The sequence below is a fragment of the Musca autumnalis genome, unplaced genomic scaffold (assembly GCF_047663935.1).
Source record: "Musca autumnalis isolate F117 unplaced genomic scaffold, ASM4766393v1 scaffold_2, whole genome shotgun sequence".
NCBI lineage: Eukaryota > Metazoa > Arthropoda > Insecta > Diptera > Muscidae > Musca > Musca autumnalis.
The window spans coordinates 265,000,012-265,020,595 of NW_027411755.1; the positions used below are offsets into that span (position 1 = coordinate 265,000,012).

At 34.0% G+C, this 20,584-nt stretch overlaps 1 protein-coding gene across 6 annotated transcripts in view; it reads left to right on the plus strand.

Annotated features, from left to right (window-relative positions):
• The window catches only part of l(2)gl (LLGL domain-containing protein l(2)gl), a 43,568-nt gene extending 26,884 nt beyond the window's left edge, over positions 1–16,684 (plus strand). For 3 of the 6 annotated variants that reach the window (XR_012409759.1, XR_012409760.1, XR_012409761.1), the window contains 10 exons: positions 5,178–5,956; positions 6,130–6,675; positions 6,742–7,256; positions 7,320–7,447; positions 7,821–7,929; positions 8,007–8,655; positions 8,718–9,178; positions 13,055–13,189; positions 13,284–13,392; positions 15,086–16,684. Coding sequence is in view for 3 of the 6 variants with exons in the window: in XM_073964834.1 (XP_073820935.1) it covers positions 5,178–5,956; positions 6,130–6,675; positions 6,742–7,256; positions 7,320–7,447; positions 7,821–7,929; positions 8,007–8,655; positions 8,718–9,178; positions 13,284–13,392; positions 15,086–15,218 (3,429 nt within the window). In the remaining 3 variants the exon portion in view is untranslated. The remainder of the gene's footprint in view (positions 1–5,177; positions 5,957–6,129; positions 6,676–6,741; positions 7,257–7,319; positions 7,448–7,820; positions 7,930–8,006; positions 8,656–8,717; positions 9,179–13,054; positions 13,190–13,283; positions 13,393–15,085) is intronic. The other 3 variants (XM_073964834.1, XM_073964835.1, XM_073964836.1) reach the window with 1 other exon arrangement.
• Positions 16,685–20,584: the final 3,900 nt, after the last annotated feature.

Sequence of the window (20,584 nt, forward strand, 5' to 3'; positions counted from 1 at the left end):
TGGGTATAAAACTTTCCACCTGAAATTTCTCGATATAGGTCCACGTCTTCATATAGCCCCCATAGAACGGTACCTCCGGATTTCTGGTATTTTGAAGGTTGTGGCCTCAATATCCCACCGAAATGACTTAAATTATTTTATTTAGTCTTCGTTGGGGGTATAAAACTTTCCACCTGAAATTTCTAGGTATAGGTTCACGTCTTCGTATAGCCCCCATAGAATGGTAAAAGGATTTGTGGTCTAAAAATCCCTCCGATATGGCTGAAATTTAGTATTAAGTCTTCCTTGTGGGTATAAAACATTCAACATTAAATTTGTCGGTATAGGTCCACGTTTTCATATAGCCCCCATAGTACGGTACCTCCTGATTTCAGGTATTTTGAAGGTTGTGGCCTCAATATCCCGCCAAAATGGCTGAAATTTGGTATTAAGTCTTCCTTGGGGGTAAACAACTTTCCACCTAAAATTTGTCGGTTCAGGTTCAGGCCTTCATATAGCCCCCATAGAACGATACCTTCCGATTTTCGGTATTTTGAAGGTTGAGGCTGTGGTTATACATTTCTCCATTTTATTGACTTGTCTGAAAAGAATTTTAAACAGAAAAAACTGTACATACAAACATTTTATACCCTCCACCATAGGATGGGGGTATATTAAGTTTTCACTACGTTTGTAACTACTAGAAATAAATATTGTAGACCCCACAGACTATATTCTTGATCAGCGTGCAATTCTACATCGATATAGCCATGTCCGTCCGTCTGTCCGTCTGTGGAAATCACTCTAGCGTCCGAACGGATTGACCTAGGTGGATGAAATTTTGGGAAAATCTATTATTTGTACGTAGGACTTTTGGTATTGAAAGCGGGCTATGTAGGTCCACGCTTTCGTATAGCCCCCATACAAAAAGACTCGTGACGCGTCGTCGTTTTAGGGAATGTTTAAGATATTTGTCCCATTTTACCACCGAATTGGTTGTAATTTGGTACTTTGTGTCTCCAGAGGCCAAAAAACATTCCTACCAAAGTTGGTTTATATAGGTCCACATTTTGGTATAGCTCCCATATAACACCCCATATAAAGTACGCGTCATTTTAATATATTTTGAATGTATTAGTCCAATTTGACAACAGAATCTGTTGTAACATTGTATTTTGTGTTTCCAGAGGCTAAGAAATATTTCTACCATAAAATGTTTATATAGGTCCACATTTTGATATAGCCCCCATAGGACGATATATCCCGATTTTCGGTATTTTGAAGGTTTTAGCGTCATTATCGCATCGAAATAGCTGAAATTTGGTATTTAGTCTTCGTTGGGGGTATATAACTTTCACCCAGAAATTTGTAGGTGTAGGTCTACGCCATCATATAGCCCCCATAGAACGGTACCTTCCGATTTTCGGTATTTTGAAGGTTGTGGCCACATTAATCCACCGAAATGGCTGAAATTTGTGGTGGAGGGTATAAAAAGTTCGGCCCGACCGAACTTAACGCTTTTCCTACTTGTTGTACCTATTATTGAAATATTTGTTGCATAACAATATGCAAAATTTATGCATTTTGCATATGTCATATGTTTCGATTGCAATTTAATCAGAATCCAAAAAAATGCCCAGTCCCAAAATATAACATGAATCGGACCAAAAATAGGGGTTGCAAAAAATTCCGCTGTCTACTTATGTGTGACAACAATTTACCCGATCACGATGAATTAGGCTACACGGTCGTTTTTGCTTATCTGTTAACAACAGGTAGATATAGTATCACGTGCAGTTGTATGTCGGACCCAAAGAAGATTGTTGCATTTCACAATATGTTGTCGGAATCCCTTTGTGTGGAACTGTTCCACCTTCATTTTTGTAAAACTTTTGATTTGTCTTTTTTATTTTTTACCTCAATCAATCAATTAAATATGATTGCTCTTTGTAATTTACAATTTTCAATCTAATGGACAGGCAGTATTTGATTGATATGTGCTGCATTATTAATTCATAGGTGATTATACATAAGTCTTCATACACAAATTATGTATTTCAGATTATGACGTCGAAAATGTGTGTATATGTTGTTACAAATGTTACACATTTTGCAATAAAACTACGCTTTATTTTTATAAAATATATTAATAATATACCTTATGCCGACTTCTGTCTTAAATCCATAAATTTGTCCGTTGCGGTTAATCGGGGGGGCTGTGATGTCTGTAACATAGGCGCAGTCGTATAACAGCCACTTTCTTCAAAAATAAGATTCATGCTTGGAATTATCCAAATAATTATCCTCTGCCATTGCTTTTTCCAAAATCCTGATTTTACCAACGCCTCTACTTGATATGTAACCCCATAAGCGAGGTTCTACATCTGCATATACAAATGTTAAAATCCCCATCAACTCTAACAAGAAAAATAATAAAAATTAAAATGATCTTCGCCCTAACAGGCAAAATTTCAAAAATTATTTCATGTCGTAATTTTTTATTGAAAATAGAATTATTAAAAATTCTCATTTGCAAACATTTAATTGCCTAACTGTACATCACATTTGTTGTATTGGTTACGGGTCACAAGTCATGTTTATACTTGAAGCAATATTGTACCTTTTCCTTACATTCCATCTCTGTATAAGAGCATCTTATAACGTATGTATATAAGAGAGACCGTATATATTAAGCCCCCGGCACATACGGTACGTTGTGCGACGCGTTGAGCGTTGAAAACAACAACCACATGAAAAATGTGTAAGTGATGCCAAGTTTGTTCTTGAAGTTTTCATGTGGTTGTTGTAACACAACGCTCAACGCGCCGTATGTGCCGAGGCCTTTACTTTCTCTAATTTGGCTTATTTCAATGCGTTAATAATGAAATTATTTGAGCAATTCTCTCTCTAATTTACACACACAGTGTTGGTTGGTTTCTTTTGTTTCAATTAACCTTGTTCTTACCAAATTGGGTCGTATAACAAAGTTGGCTAGAGGCACAATAGAAGATAACAATTGGATAAATGTGTTGACAAGCAATGTCAAAACTTTCCGGAGAGACATAGAATGACGGAGTGGTGGTAAAACAAAACAACTGGTTTCAAAATTTCAATTCTTTAAGAGTTCCAAGTCTCCAACCTACCTTCTCCTCCAATGACCAAACAACAACCAACCAACACAACATTTCTGCTCTATGAGTTGAGTAGTAAATAATGATCGTGTTGGTTGATTGTATGTGTGGTGTTTTAAACTTTTGCTAACAAAGCAAACTTCTCCAAGTTCAAAACTGAAAAAAAAAACACAATACTAAAAGAATACAAAAATATAAACCGCAATGCAAACTTAAAACTCTCTAAGCTAACTATAGCAAGCGATGGACGGACGAACGAAAGGGCGGACGTATGGACTGACAAACTGACGCTATGATAAACTAACAAACGAATTGAGCAGCAACCAACCAACCATAGTTTTTGGGTAAAAGCATTTTATTGTTTTTTCCATCTACTTCTTCTTCTTCGGCTTAGTCTTCTCACTGCTCTGGAGTTATATTGTCTGAACTTTGCTACAATTGTGGATCTATCCTCACATTACCGTGTGTGTCTTTTGGCTTTTTAGTTGTTCGTCTCGAACAATGCGAATCAGTTAAACAATGCTATTTTATACTGAAGGTTTCCGTAAAGGTTTACGTTTAGACAACGGTGGAGGAGCCGATGCTAACGGCAATGATGATGGTGGTGGCGGTCACGAAGTTCAAATGGTACTCGAAATTTTCACCAAAAAAATAATCATACGGTTTACGGTTATAAATATACATTTGTATTGTTACTGTGTGTGAATGCAGCTACTCAATTGGATTTTAACAAAAAATTTAAGTGTTATTTAAAATATATACAAAAAACATTAACGTTTTTGAAGACTTTGAAATTTTTAGAAAACGCTCAACTAAAATGCATTTGATAGCGTCAACTATTACGGACTATAATTATAAATAAAATTCAATATTCAATAAACATACAAATATTCTAATCTATGTAAATATAAAAATATTTTCATAATTTCCTTTGAAAAAAATGCATTGAATGTGTAACAAAGGAGAAGGAGGAGAAACGATTTTACATGTTAAAATTAAAAACAATAAAAAAACTTATCATTAAAACGGTGTCTAGAAAAACTATTTCCCATGTAACATCCCGAATCTATTTTGGTTCAATGATGTGGGATACTCAAGCAATGTAAGCCAACATTTCACCGAGGATTTGAACGACCGTTCAAAGAATGTGATGTTGTCTTGTCTGGACAGTGTGCAGGGCGAGTATGATAACCACTTGACTACTTTGGCATCCAATATATGGACACCAAATATAAATTTCCACAGGATTGTCAATTACTTGAATTCCACAATTCGACCAAATAACAAAAACACCATTTCTCTTTTTAGACATTGCCGCTGATTACTATCTAAAATATAAATCATTGATCTCGAAAACTGATTTTCTACTTCCTAAAGAGCAAGTAAAACTTAAATGAGTCAGTTTACGAAATACTCTTCACAAAGTTTCACTTATAATCATTTTTTATTCTGACCAGTGTACAGAGGGTACTTAAAAACAATGTACAATAATAACTAAAAGCCACATTTAATAGGTAGTATTGCAGGTTCATACAAGGAAGTCATGGATTTTATGATTTTCTATAAGTTCAAGTTTTTTTACACTTCCACTTCTTGTCCATTCTTTTGATTTCACATATTCTGAGGCGAATTTCATTCATAACTAGTGCAGAACGACAAAAAGATGTTTATTGTTGTTCATATTATTGCTGATTGTTTTTTTTTAATATTTCTGTTGTTGCTTTACTACCGAGTTGGTTTTACAATTTTCATAAAGCTAAAAGAAACTTTGGTTTGCCAAAGAAAACCTGAAATAAGCATTACTTGTATAATCCGTCTAGTTACATAGATATAATATGTATATGCCAATGTAACACTCTAAAGTTGTACAACTACAAATGTATTGAGTTGTAGCTGTTTCTTTTCCGTATCTTTGTAGTTGTAACTTCATTTCAAAGTTGATGTATGGTTACTGCCATTTAAAATGTAATTTGCTTAACCATCCAACCAACCATTCATCTAACGAAGCAAGCAAACGGTAACTAATTTCGCTTTTTTCTCCCTTTCCTTTTTGTTTTTCTTCTTTAGACCGCTCAACATGGATTTCCACACAAGCCATCGGCAATGGCCTATGACCCCATATCCAAATTAATGGCTATTGGTACACAAACTGGAGCTATCAAAGTATTTGGCCAACCTGGTGTGGAGTTTTATGGACAACATGCACTCGTCAACAATTTGGGATCAGAATTGAATGTTCAATTGATAGAATGGGTATATGGAACAGGTCGTCTGTTGTCATTGACAGCTGCAAATCAATTGATTTTGTGGGAACCTGCTGGTGCTACATTGGTGGCTGTTAAGACGCTACCATTCGATGGCAGTCTAAAAAAGGTGTCATCCCTATGCTGTTCCTTGGACAAAGATATTGTTTGGATTGGCACCGAGAGCGGTAATGTGTATCAATTCGATTTGCACACATATTCGGTTCGCGAACCTGTTATATATAACGATTTTGTATTGAAACAAGTACCTCCCACCTATAAATTAAATCCTGGCGCAATAGAATCAATTCGCCAGTTGCCAAACGACCATAATAAACTATTGATTGCCTACAATAGAGGACTATGTGTTCTGTGGGATTTGGAGAATTCTTCGGTTATAAGGGCATATATTGCCCCTGGTCATGGCCAAAGTGTCGGTCTTTTTGTTAATGCCACAGGTACCCAATTCACTTGGTATCATGCTGATGGTTCATTTGCCACGTGGAGCATTAACAGCGGCGATCCACCTAAGAATGTTAATTATGTGCCTTATGGTCCGGACCCATGTAAAAGTATTAACCGTCTATACAAAGGCAAAAGAGGGTGAGTACCTAAACCTTATATGTTAGCAACAACGCAATATTACTTTTGTTTCCTCTGTTAATGTTGTGTTATTGAATATTTGTGTTATTGAGGATACCACTACAGATTAAATAATCAAATTTTTTCTTGATCAGTATTGGATAGTTTTAATAATTTTTGTATCTCTTCCACAGATCAAACGAGATTTCCATCTTCTCTGGTGGTATGCCACGTTCGGCATATGGTGATCATCATTGCGTCTCCGTTCATGATTCGGATGGCAATAAAATATGTTTAGATTTTACTTCCAAAGTTATCGATTTCTTTGTAACCTATGCTGAAGACTCTCCCGACTCAGTGGAGGTGTTGATTGTATTACTTGAAGAAGAGTTGTGTGCCTATGATCTAACAGATCCAAAGATACCACCCATTAAAGCTCCTTACTTACATTCCGTGCATACTTCGGCTGTTACCTGCAATTACTTGGCCTCACAAGTAAGTCACGAGGTATATGCCAAAATCGTCAAAGCTGGAGAAGAACAAGATCAACATTACAGCAACATTGAATGGCCTATAAATGGTGGAGAATTACCGGAAGCAGAGGAAGATGAGGGTGAAGAAAGTGAGAAGCAATATGAAATTTTGTTGACTGGCCACGAAGATGGTTCTGTGAAATTTTGGGATTGTACAGGTGTTGTGTTGAAACCAATTTATAACTTTAAAACGGCTCTTTTATTTGGGTAAGACACACCACATGCATACATTAAAACAAAAACAATTTCTTAATTTCCATTTTGCACTCATAGCCACGAAAATCAAGATGATTTGCCTGCTGGAGAAAATTCAGAACCAATCGATGAAGGAGACCCTCCATTCCGCAAGGCCGGCCTCTTTGATCCATATTCCGATGATCCACGGTTGGCTGTAAAGAAAATTGCCCTGTGTCCCAAAACAGGACGTTTGATTGTTGGTGGTACGGCTGGACAAATTGTCATTGCCAATTTCGAAAGTGATGAATCGAAGAAAACTCCCTTGCAAGTTTGTTCCATGAATTTGGTCAGTGATCGTGATGGTTTTGTATGGAAGGGTCATGATCAATTAAATGTTCGCGAAAACTTACTCGAATCAGACGCAGAACCGGTTGGTGATGAAGGTGTACACATTACAGGTGTTTTGCAAGTATCCCCGCCAGCAAGCATTACGTGCTTGGCCTTGGAAGCTAATTGGGGTTTAGTAGCAGGTGGTACGGCCCATGGTTTGGTATTATTTGATTTTAAAAATTTTCTACCCGTATTCAATCGTTGCACGTTAAATCCAAATGGTAAGATATTGATATTTTAAATATTTATTTATATTTAAATATGACAATGTTTATTCTTCATAGATCTCACTGGTGCTGGTGAGCAGTTGCCACGTCGCAAATCGTTTAAGAAATCGTTGCGTGAATCGTTCCGTAAATTACGTAAGGGAAGATCGACACGTAACAATCCCTCAAATCAAGTACCAACAACTGTAAGTAGGCATTAAAATATAAGTATTTAAATAAACATTTACCTAATATAAATGCTATCCGAAAATGTGTAATAAAATAGTTGCTCTGTTCCAGAACCTACAAGTAGCTCCTATTTTTTACTACGATAACATTTTTTCCTTTATGTTATCGGAAAAAATAGTAAAAAATAGTAGATTCTTGTAGTTCTGGAACAGACCAAGTAATATTTTGTTATAGTTCTTGTTGAACTTCAGATGAAAAAATAAATTTTTGTTTGCAGTTTTATAGCATTATTTCAAAATTCTTCCTTAATAACTTCCATTTAATCTTAAACAACTAGAATGCTAATATATTGGAATATAATCTCCAAATATCAAAAACTTTTCGTTTTAGCTGGAAGCTCGTCCCGTAGAACGTCAAGTAGAAGCACGTTCCACCAGTGATGACGGCATGGGTTCTATGGTGCGTTGTCTGCTCTTTGCCAAGACTTATATTACAAATGGTGGGTAACTTCTATTGAGGGAACGATTCCAATCGGCGTTATTATTTTATTAATCCCTATTTTTACTACGTTTTCAGTAAATATAACTTCACCTACATTGTGGTCGGCTACCAATGCCAGTACTATTTCAGTATTCTTGCTACATTTACCACCAGCACAAACCGCTGCCACTGCAGTACCACCAACCGGTGTTGATGCCAATTCTTCGGCACCGCCACCACAAACCCGACGCGTATCGGCCCAAATTGCAAAAGAAATACAACTGAAACATCGTGCTCCTGTTGTGGGTATAACAGTATTCGATGCATCAGGCTGTCCGGTAGATCAATTGGGTGGTGGCAATGGAACTGCTCCCCATCGTGTCCTTATTGCTTCCGAAGAACAATTTAAAATATTTTCACTGCCACAGTTGAAACCCATGAATAAATATAAATTAACTGCCAATGAAGGCGCTCGTGTTCGTCGCATACAATTGGCCTCATTTTCATGCCGTGTACCAGCCGATATTTTACAAGGTGCCCAATCTGGTAGTTCTCCAACAAAATCGACTCGTTCTCAAGATCAAAATGAAGGTGGTGCCAATACAAGCATGACATCAGGCAATTTGGAAAACTATCATGAAATGGCTTTAGTTTGTTTAACAAATTTGGGTGATCTAATGGTGTTATCGGTGCCAGAATTGAAAAGACAACTGAATGCTGCCGCTGTAAGAAGAGAAGATATAAAGTAAGTAAACATTGAACATATCTTTGCTTTGAAAAGTTTTTTATTTTTAATTTTTATTGTAGTGGAATTTCTTCACTTTGCTTCACTAATAATGGCGAAGCTTTGTACATGATGTCCTCTTCCGAATTACAACGTATTGCCTTAGCCACAGCGAAGGCAGTAACCCCTCAAGGCACCATTGCCGTAGATCAGTTGCAAATAAATGAATCAATCCAAAATGACGATAAGGAATCAGTAAAGGAAGATTATGAATCAAACACAGCCTCCTCGCCAACTCATGCGCCGGCTGCTGCCAAACGCGCAGCCGCTGCTTCTAGTATTACAACAACTTCGACATCTAGCAAAACGGTAGAAGTTGAACATTCCGGCGGATTAACTAATGGTATTGGTGAGGGTAATTCCCCCAACAAGGCTAACGAAACCATTAGTAGTTCCATTGGCGATATAACCGTAGATTCTGTAAGAGATCATTTGAATGCCACTACCACCACTTTGTGTTCCACTACAACGGAAGAAACAGTTGGTAAGTAAAAGCTCTTTTTGTGAGCTATATATTTAAATATATGTATATGTTAACCGATTTTCGTTCGTTCTTGTAATATTTTGTTTTGTACAAAAGTTATTTATTGTTGTGTGTAGGTGGAGGTGGTATGTGTCTGATTAGTTAGCACTAACAAAATAGTTCACATATTAACATATTTATAAATTTCTTCATAGCAGTACAAAATATTGCTAGTGGAACTTGTTTTATGTTTTCTTTCCATAAAAGTCAAAATCATCATTTCATTATGGACATTTTTCATCTGAAATTAATACGAAATTTAACAAAAGGCACACGCATTACCTTAATCTGTTTTATGCTATTCAACATTTAACAACATATTTTAACAATGTCTGTCTGTTAAAAATGATATAGGATTCATTTGAAAAACGTAAAACGTAGCATTTTATGTAATATTGTGTTTACTTCTGCAAATTTTCTATGGCTATGTAAAAAAAAAAAAAAAAAAACATAAAACCAAACCAAGAACATAGTTTGGTTGGCTTGTAAAATAAATTAACTTCGTAATTTTTCTTTTTTGTAAGAAGTCGAGGTATCTTTCCATATTGAATATGGTGAACGGTTGTTCCATAAGACGTACTCAACCGAGAGAGATGCGTTAAACTGTCGATAGAAGTCTATTGTTGGCACACTTTATACATGATTCATATGATAAGCACGAACGATTCGTATTAGAGTCTGGGACATTGTCCTTGTAACATTCTGCTAGACAACTGTATCAGTATAAAAAACTATGTGTTATGCTTTTTATTTCGTCGTCATGAAATTGCTTTTACTGTTACTATTAAATTCCAAAAGCGTAATAAAATGCTCCATCCATACTTTAGAAAAAAGACGACAGAATATCATTATTTTACTTGGCAGACAGATTTCGCTTCGCCGCAATAGAATTACTACTCGACTGATTGTAGTTTTAAGGATTTGGGTTATTTTTCGTAATTGTGATTGATTCTTTCTTTCATTTGTTTTGCATTAAAATAGGTATCATTGTTTGCTATTGGAGAGAGCATTGGTGCAAATCTGACTTATGTTAGAGAACTTCGATTCGAGCACATTAGGGTGCCCTAACGTTTAGTTTTCAGGTGATATTCTATATTAGGAGATTTTGTTATTCTTCTTCAAGGTTATTCATTCTATAAATGGGATACTAAACCCGCATTAAATCGGTGCCGACTCTAGCTCGAAAACTTATGAACCGATTGTCATATATTTTGTGGACTTATCAAGGACATCAAAAACTAGTCCTTTAAACGATCGATTTAATTTTTTTAAATTGAAATTTTTCTTTTTCTGTCCACGATTTCCGGAAAACCTAATATATTTCTTAAAATATGAAGGGCAATATCATTATGTTTTAAATAAGCCCACAAAAATATATCGTCTGCTCCGTCGGAAAAGGCACTATTCTTCGTTTATTTATTCCGCTTCAATACATGTACTTTGTTTGATAAAGTTCCGTCGCGTTTGGGAGATAATTGAATGTCTTTGAATTTACGTCCTTATCCTTGTACAGTTTTGTATTTTTGTTGGGACTTACGACCTTTTCCTACAATTTACAGACGTTTTTAAAATAAAATATTTGTTTATATTTGTAGCTGTCCTGTAGATCGCAGTAATATTCCGATCGGAGCGAAATTTTAAAAATGATTTGAGTTTAAGACAAAGATTAAGCTTGCAATTTAACATGGTGATGAGATAATTATTAGCGGGTTTAATGGACCAAAACTTTTGGGTGAAATCTAATATATAAAAGACAATGTGTGTATGTTTGTATGTTCCGCATAGACTCAAAAACTGCTGAACCGATTTTTTTGAAAATTTCAGAGAATATACAAGGAACAACCGGAGTGAAAATAGGCTCTATATTTTTTTGAATTTGGAAGGGGCGGGGGCAGGCCCTTTTTTTAAAAAAACGCTTTTTGCTAAATTTATGACAATATCGGTCAGAAAATTTATTTGCGAGGCAACTGTTGTTGAATTTCCGACCATAAGTACTTATTCCATGTAATTTTCAGATTATGCACAGGGATGTCACTTTGTGAAAGTAGGCTATATATTTTGTTGAATTTCGGAGGAGCGGGTTTTAGAATCATTTTATATATTTATTTATTTATTTCAATTCTCTTATGCCCAGTCTTTCGACCTTAAGGCTGTACACTACAATATAATGCCATTATAATTTAAAATTAAGTAATTTAAGGGAGGGATAACAATACTACTCCAAAACTCAATTACTATGTATAAAAATATATGTAGTAATTATAATTAATCTATATTGAATAACATTTTGATTGATTGAATTATTATACTCCAGGAAATGAAAGGGGTGTTAAACTACTCCATAACAAAAATACAGAGCTTTAGTATAAAACAAATATAAATAAATAATAAAATTACATTTTTTTTTTTTTTTGAAATATTTTGATTTTAGTGAAATTTCAAAAATGAAGCATTTAATGCAAGCAATCGAAGAATTTGAACTACTCCAAAAATTTTATAATATAAACATTGCACTTACCCGTCCGTTAGAGGGTATTATTTTATTGAATTCAGAATACAAATTTATATCGTTATGTGAATAAATGTCCCTAGAGAAACCACAAATTACCTGTTGATAAAGTTAAGTAAGATATACGACAGAAAAAACAGTAAAAATTTTGATTTTTTACAACATTTTCAATATATGAGGTATTTGAACACATACAGCATCCCAATTTGTATCAATGAAAAGGGCAGAAGTCCATCTTTCATAATCAGTTGGCTTATAGGGGAAAATAGATTTCAAATGTAAATGTCGTTGCAATATAGAAATTATCAAATTTTTGTTCAAAAGTTTGGTCCACAGGCTCCGCCAAATATCTTCCGATTATCATCCAAAGGTGTAGGCTAGTTCTTTACATTGTACCCAAACCATGGATGACGTTAAACATTATATCTGAACTACATTAGCTGTAGTATTCTTTTAAAGTATACATTTTCGTGTGGACTTACGACCTTTTCGTACTCGAATTTGTACGTTTTGTGGATTTACGACCTTTTCCGACAAGGGCAAAACGTATAGAAAAACGCGATATACTACCATTTTCTTTGTATCATACGACGTGTTTTGACTTGTACTATCATTCTGTAACAAAAACGCGACATAAAAAAAATGACTTACGACCTTTTCCGAAGGAGCAGACGATATGTCTATCGGTTCATTAGTTTTCGAGCTGGAGTTGCCACCGCAAAACGCTTTAATAAAAACAGGGTTTTTGTATAATTAAAAAAAATCGGAACGTAGATTATTATGTGCTCTTTCAAACGAAAAAACAAAACAAACAATTGGGGTCGCCACTTAAATAGAGTTATACAATTCACAGTCAATTAATTTCCTTCTCCTTTAACATAAGTAATAGACTCTGTGGATGAACAGGTTGACAATTGTTAGGAGAGGTTTTTTATTCCTAGTGAAAATAATAATGATTACTTTATAATAATCGAAATCATTTTTGGTAATAATTTACAAAACGTTATCATTATAATTATCATCTAGTAAACAATAACATAACTTAAACAAATGTTCTTTCGCCTTGTTACTACATCTTGTAAAAGTCAAAACTTCTTATTTGTATCGTGTTATAAATCATCAACAAAGGCTACTGTTGTTTTCTCTTAATGTTTTGATTGTAAAATCCATCTTTCAAGCATTCCATAAGAAATCATTAAATTTCACTAATACATCGCATACCTCAGGCTGACGACATGTCATTAGCATTACAATTTGGTTTTGTGTGTCCATTATTTATTTTCCCTTATATTTCTCTTCAACTGATTTGCTTAACATTTGCTTTGCAGGCGGAACAAGATGAATGATTTGATTTAAGTTTGGTTGTATATTGACATAAATACATACATATCCCCACTCTGCATGCACATTAATGTATTGAGTTTTTAAGTTTACTTTTCTTTTTCATTAATAATACAATTAAGGTAAATGGTTGTTGCATTAGCTTTTGGGCTTTTACGATTCGATATTCAGATAAAAATATATTTTTAAAATAAACCCGATTTTATCTTCTGTTAGGACGTTTATCTGTTATGAGCACTCAAACAAATCAGACGCTAACAAGTGTCAACATGAAGGATATACCCGACATAAATATACCCAATTTAATGGATTTGGCACCCTTGAGGTAAGTTTTGTAAAACACACATACAGTCTGTCGCAAAAGTTAGTATACACCGCTGAAACCAAAATTTATTAGGGATAAATATCACTGTAACTTATTGAAAGCAACAAACAATTACTTTTATTTGATAGACAAGAAGGTTGTCTTCCGTAATAACAATTAAAACTGCGCAATATTTGCATACATTAGCAAATGTACGGTTCGAATCCCAAAAAGACCAAAATATATGTCGCAAAAGTTAGTATACAACGGAGAATCCTCGTGGAACTGTATACAAAATTCTTGACATTTTTGAACAAAATGAATCTAAATCTGTACTTAAGATCATAAAGAGTATATTAATTGGTTTTAATGGCAGTTATAGTACTTATAGTGACAAGTCCAACGTACACTGGATCGAAAATCCACAAAAATTTGCCATCTACAAATACAACCGAGTGTTATGTCTTGTTTATTAATTCTAAAGCCATGAAATGCTCAGAAAAGCTCCAAAGTTTCAATATGGAATGATCTTAATCGAGTTTCGACTTTTCCTGTTTGAAAAAACGGGAATTTCTTGAAGGAAACCCATACTTTTGAGGCCATTTTCCTTTTGAAACATGTAATAATCCTTAATCCTTACACATAAGGACTTTCCTTTTGAGTTAATTTTCTCACAAATTATGTCTCTTTTCATATTCTCACCAAAAGTAAATACTAGGAGAACCTTAAAGTCCGTTGTAAGCCCTACAGTTATACTGTCCTACCGGCCTTTTTGCAGTATCAGACATTCTTCTCGTGTCCCTAGTGTCTAATGTACTACTAATATCTAATGAAGTACTTCTAACTGATCCATTTAATTGTATTTTGGTCCTAAGTGAAGCGAACACAGCTTTTCAGAACGTTGTTGCACAATCCATGCGTTATAACAGCAGAGAAAGCTCTGTATTAAAATTTTTAATGAGCTATCATATCCTTCTGTGGTGGTGAAGTATCACTGTAGAACTTACACCCGAACTTGAAGTTCTCCTACTATTTGTTTTTGGTGGGAATGTAAAAAGGGACATAATTTGTGATACAATTAACTGAAAATTAAAGTCCTTATGTGTAAGGATTAAGGATTTTTACATGTTTCAAAAGGACAACGGCCTCAAAAGTATGGGTTTCCTTCAAGAAATTCCCGTTTTTTCAAAAAAGACAAGACGAAACTCTATCAAGATCACCCCATCTTGAAACTTTAGAGCTTTTTTAACATTTCATGGCTTTAAAATTCTTAAACAGGACATAACACCCGGAATTTTGTCGCTACAGTTGTTGTATTTGTAGATGACCAATTTTTGTGGATTTTACGATCCAGTGTACGTTGGACTTGTCACTATAAGTACTATAACTGCCATTAAAACCAATTAATATACTCTTTATGATCTTAAGTACAGATTTAGTTTCATTTTGTTCAAAAATATCAAGAATTTTTTAAACAGTTCCACGGCGATTCTCTGTTGTATACTAACTTTTGCGATATAAATTTTGTTATTGTTATTACGAAAGACAACCTTCGTGTCTATCAAATAAAACTAATTGTTTGTTGTTTTCAATAAGTTATAGTGATATTTATCCCTAATACATTTTGGTTTCAACGGTGTATACTAACTTTTGCGACAGACTGTACATACTCTTGCCTATGAATTGAAAATATATATGTTTCTTTGTTTTTCAGCAATACAACCGAAACCAGCACCAGTTCCGTGGTAATTAAATCTGTAATAACAAGTATTTCTCATGAAAAGACAAATGGAGAATCCGAAACGATAACTACGAAAACAACAACACACGAAGAAAGCCAATTCTAAATTTTAATTTAAAAAACGCTGCTTCATCACCGCTAATGAAAACACAACCACCACAACATTGCAGAGAAATCAGTTATCTTTAAGCAAACAATTAATAAGTACACCATGCATGTATTTACTACACCCTGTATTTTTATGTTATCATCGTTTTTCTTAGTTGTAAAAGTTTTTCTTTCTTCCTGTTAATTGTCTCCCGTATCATTTAATTTAGTTAAGCATTTCATTTTTCTCTGACCCTATCAAACTCTTTAATTTAAATTCACTACTTCATATCAATCCTGTTATTTGGGATCCCCTCCTCCTTCTCCTAATAAGGATATACACACATTTGTTAAACACATTCTTAAGTGTTGAAAATACAAATTAGTATCGTCGATTTGAAACAATTAGTATTAAAATATCAAACAAAATACCGTTATAAAATTGTTGACCACAAAATGTCATTTGACCTTTTTATATACAAACATACATACATACATAAATAAATACCATCGTTTTTAGTATTTAATTTTTTACTTAACTTTGATATAATATCGTTTTATACTATAAGAAATGCAATTTGAAACGAAAACGAAATGTCAACTCATTCCTACCGTATTGATTTCAATCAATAAACTGAAAGACTTTCCAGGTTTAAAAAACCACATGTCTTTATTGCATATTGTTTATTGTCCAGACTTTCAAGACAAACCAACGTCCCATATAGAGAAAAAAGTTCTAACGGTGCTGCAATGTATGCAATCAATAATTTTGATTTGTCTTGCATTTGAAACATACATTTTAGTTGTATGCAAATTGCGTATAATTGGATTCACTAATTATAAACTTTTTGTATTCAATATATTCATTCGTTCATTCGAATCTTTCTGTAAATGGCATATGATAACTTTCCGAAGTGTATTATAAAGACACCTTTTCAAAGAGATTGATTTTTCGCTGCAGCACCACCTTTGCATCAGATATAGGTGTGCTTGTTGTTGTCATTTCAAAAACGAAGCAAAATCATACGAAGAAAAAAAATCAAAAGCATTTATTATTATATACAATCATTTTACACTACAACAACATAAAGTACAACTTCATAATGAATTGCCTTAAAGATGAAAAACAAAACAAAAACAAAAAATCGTTTTCTTTCCAATAAAATAAATTTGTTTTAATTCTTTAACACTTTCTGTTTTCTTATAATTGAAGTCTATTTTGATTTTTTGTTTTACACGTTTTTATATCGGTACTACTTTTTCATGTTCATTATACATCTATTTTTTGCCGATTCATTTTATATATGTTTTCAACATTTATTATATATACAAACTTATATATTTACTAAATATATAGAAATTGAAATAAGACGTCGCATCAAAAATTATTTTTAATTTACTGTGGAATAATATTTTTGGACTTTTTATGTATTTAAAAACAATATTTTTTATATTTATAATAAAAACAAATATTTTAATTAAAAACCAACTTTTTTAAGTTTTTACAACCTATTCGCTCCGCTTTCCGAATTTAATTGGCTGCCAAAACCAAGGGAATGGATAAAAAGAAAAGATGTCGCTATATTGGTACATCGCATGTGCATCATGTGATTTTGACGATTACAGTTTTATTTCAAGATTATTCCCCATTAAAGTCACCTACAATTTATTTGAACGTCCTTCATATCTTCCGCAAGAAATTAGCGTGTATTCGGAAAGTGCCTTTTTTGCGCAAAATTCAACTAGAATAAATAGAAGATTAATTCCGATCTATTTTCCTACAGTTTCTTCATCTAAGGGTAAGGTCTATGGGGATTTTATGGGGGATTTTATTACCTTATAAAGAAAAAATATTTAAAAATACCCTTTGTGTTGTAATAAGAAAATGTATATATAAATCGTGAACAGGATTTGATATCTATCCGTAGATGCTTAAATATTTGCTAAATTTATTTTTGCGGATTGAGTTTATAACTTGGATATTACAGCAACAACAAAATACAAAAAAGTAAGTTGGAATATTATTTCAAAAATATATTTTCTGGTTTTGCTTATATTTTGCTCTCACACAATGACACCCCCTAAAGTATGCAATAGAAAAATATGTTGCCTACCATTGGTTTAATACGAAAAATGGGAGATTTTTTTGGGAGTTATTCTACTATTTCTCTAAATTTCCTCGTAAAACCTGAAGTATTTTGATAAAACTTCTACAAGGAAAATAGTTTGTCATCGTGAAAGTATATTTGCTTTATATAATAAGCAATAGATTTAAAAAGTTGAGAATAATATTGAAATAACAACAAAAGAAAAAAACACAAAAGTTAAAAAGCGTGTAATTCCCGAATCCTTTAAAATCAATTAAGGCGCATGCGCTTTTCGGATACATCGAGTGCAACTCAATCAATATGTATGAATTTATCCATGTTTCAATCTGCGGCCCAGATGTGCCGTCAGTTGCATCTTATCATTCAAATAACCTTCAAATGTCAAATAAATGTCAAATGTCAGCAGGTTGACAGTTTTTCCCCTTTTTACACCACGAAATTTGTGGAGCAGATAGTAAACGAGAAAGCCATTTTGGCATGTTCTCTCTTAAATTTTGCTTCAAGTTTGTTTTACTACTTTTTGGGGTTAAGGAACGCTTTCCGAGTTAAAAATGTTAAAACTGGTAAAACTTGAAGAAACTTTAACGTAAAGGAACAAACCTATAATGAGGAGCGTCTTTAAAGTTTTTTTCTTGTTATCAGAATTGAAACGCCATAACATTTGGCGCAATAACCAAATTTAGAGCGCTATTCTGAATGAGTAGGGGACGGGAATTTTATCCTTCTGCTATAATTTTTCCCCATAATTTTTTGTATAAAGGTTTAATGATCACTGGAAACCTCAAATCCCAAATTATAGCTAATTTGATCTAAAAATGTAGCTAAAAACACTAATGGGTCGATTCCGTATTGCGACGCGAATCGTGTGGCGTTACCAGTTGCATTTTTTCCATTACGTGTTTCAAAAGTCGCCCGACGACGTCAAATTCTGTCGCCATAAAGTTCATTTTCCGGCGACAACAAATTAGCTGTCGCCGTGCATTTTTGCAAACGAATAAAAACGAAAAAATGAAACGTATATCACATTTTCATTTATTTTAAGTGAATTTATGTAATATTATATACGTTTTTAGGTTTTAGTTCATATATTGGTAACAATTACTACAAGACAGCAATTTGAAATGCTGCTTGAAAAAATGGAAGCCCACCGAAAAGCAGCTCGTGGAGTCAGACTTTTTGGCGAAACTAAAGCCACTTTTGTTGATGGAGCAATTAAATAGCTGTGTGCGTACACCAGATGAATGGAACAGAGTATGGACTCATTTTAAATCCAAATTAATAGAAACAAATTTCTTAAAATAAGAACATTACAGCAACAGGAGGTGGACCATCACAAGAAATCTCTTTGTCGTCGATGGAGCAAGCGGTACCAGACTTACTGCAAATTAATATATTTTCAAATCCTGCAGCTGCGATCTACGGAATTGAAGAGACATGGGATGATAATAACAGTGAAATTGGACAATCTGCTGAGGTATAAAATGAAAAACCTCAAAATGAAGTAGAAATTGACAACGTACTTGCCAACTAAACGTTTAAACTAAAAACTTTTCTATTCAGATATAAATGGCGAACATATTCCTTGGGTCCCATTATATGTACGAGTGTTCCGTCAATGCATCCGACAACCCCGGGAAATTTGTTTTCGAATAAAAATAGTTTTCATTTTGACGATTCCTCTTCTTTTACTTTGGAAACAATCCAAATTTTACACAGTTTTTCCTCTATTAACTCCAGAACTTCGCTTAATACCTTTGACAATGTGGGTTGAGCCATCCCGAGATTAAAGTCATTGCCATGAGATTTTTAAAAGCTTCCTTCTGCAAAAAAACTTAAAGCTGGGTACACATTGTCAGTTTTGAATGACAGCTTTGGTGTTGCTTGCTAGTGTGGCCGTTCATTTTTGTCATTCATCATGCAATCACAAAATATTTTGTGGTTGCTGGACGGTTGGACAGTTATCGATAATTGCAAAAAATCGTCATTCAAAACTGAAAATGTGTACTGTACTTAAAGCAGCACCCACTTTAAGTAGTGGCTGTATTGCTGTTGATCTGTGGGTTTTTTGGATGTCACTTTTAATGCCTCCACTATATAAATAACAGCGTCTTTTGGAAGCCGAAAATAGTCTTTAAACCTAAAAAAATAACAATTATTTTGATAAATGTTGGACAACAAACAAAATTACAATACTGATGGCAATTCTAAAGGATTAGATTTATCTCTTAATTGTCGTCTTATAGATGCTACGTTAACTACATATATCTTCTTCACTATCATAAAAAAATAGTTCCACTGAGCTTATCATTTTAGAAAACTATTGGGTCTATCTTGTATTGCCACTAAACTTGAGTTGCGTTGTCAGTTGTCTGCGCGACTGAGACGAAATGTTGTACCATTAATGTCAACTCAACTGGGTGGTCGATAAACATGTTATCGATCAGTGTTTTTTCAAACTTGTGACCTCTATTCGCCAAAAAAAAAAAAAAAAAAAACATTTTAAAAATAATTGCGCTTTGGATAACTCTTTTGTGTATTCTGGACAATATTTTAATATTTTGGCTGAGTTTTCGAGCAAACTTGGAAAACAACCCAAGATTGGAATATAACCTGCCCATTGAATCTTCGGATCGTCAAGTTTTATTTGCTGTCCCAAAAAATGATAAGTTGGGTGGAATTATTTTTTGATGATGAAGAAAATGTACAGGACATTGCATCTATTAGAAGAAATTTGAGGGACAAGTCGAATCCATTGGAATTGCCATCTGCACTGTAAGCTAATGATCATGTGGAAAGATCTGTATAATCAGTAAATTATTTCAGGTTTAAGGCGTATTTTCGATTGCCAAAGGATGCCGTAGTTTACGTTGTGGGAACGTTAAAGGATGACTTCAAAGTAAGTTACAGATCAACAGCAATACTCCCACTTTTAAAAGTGTGCGCAGCGTTGCGATTCTTTGAGGACGGAAGTTTCCAAAAGTCCCATGGCAATGATTTCAATAATTGCATGGCTCAATCTACATTGTCGAGAGTATTGAAGGAAATTGTCCACTTGATAGAGGACAAATTGTGTGTTTCGAAGTTGACGGAGGAGGAAAAAAGGCAAAATAAAAACCATTTTTATTCAAAAACGAAATTCCCTGGTGTAGTTGGCTATATAGATGGAGTACATGTGCACATTATGGGTCCAAAGGAGGATGTTCGTCATTTGTACTTAAACTGAACCTACTGTATTTGTCACCAAATTCATTTGCAAAAGATTTGCTGCTGTCCGCTC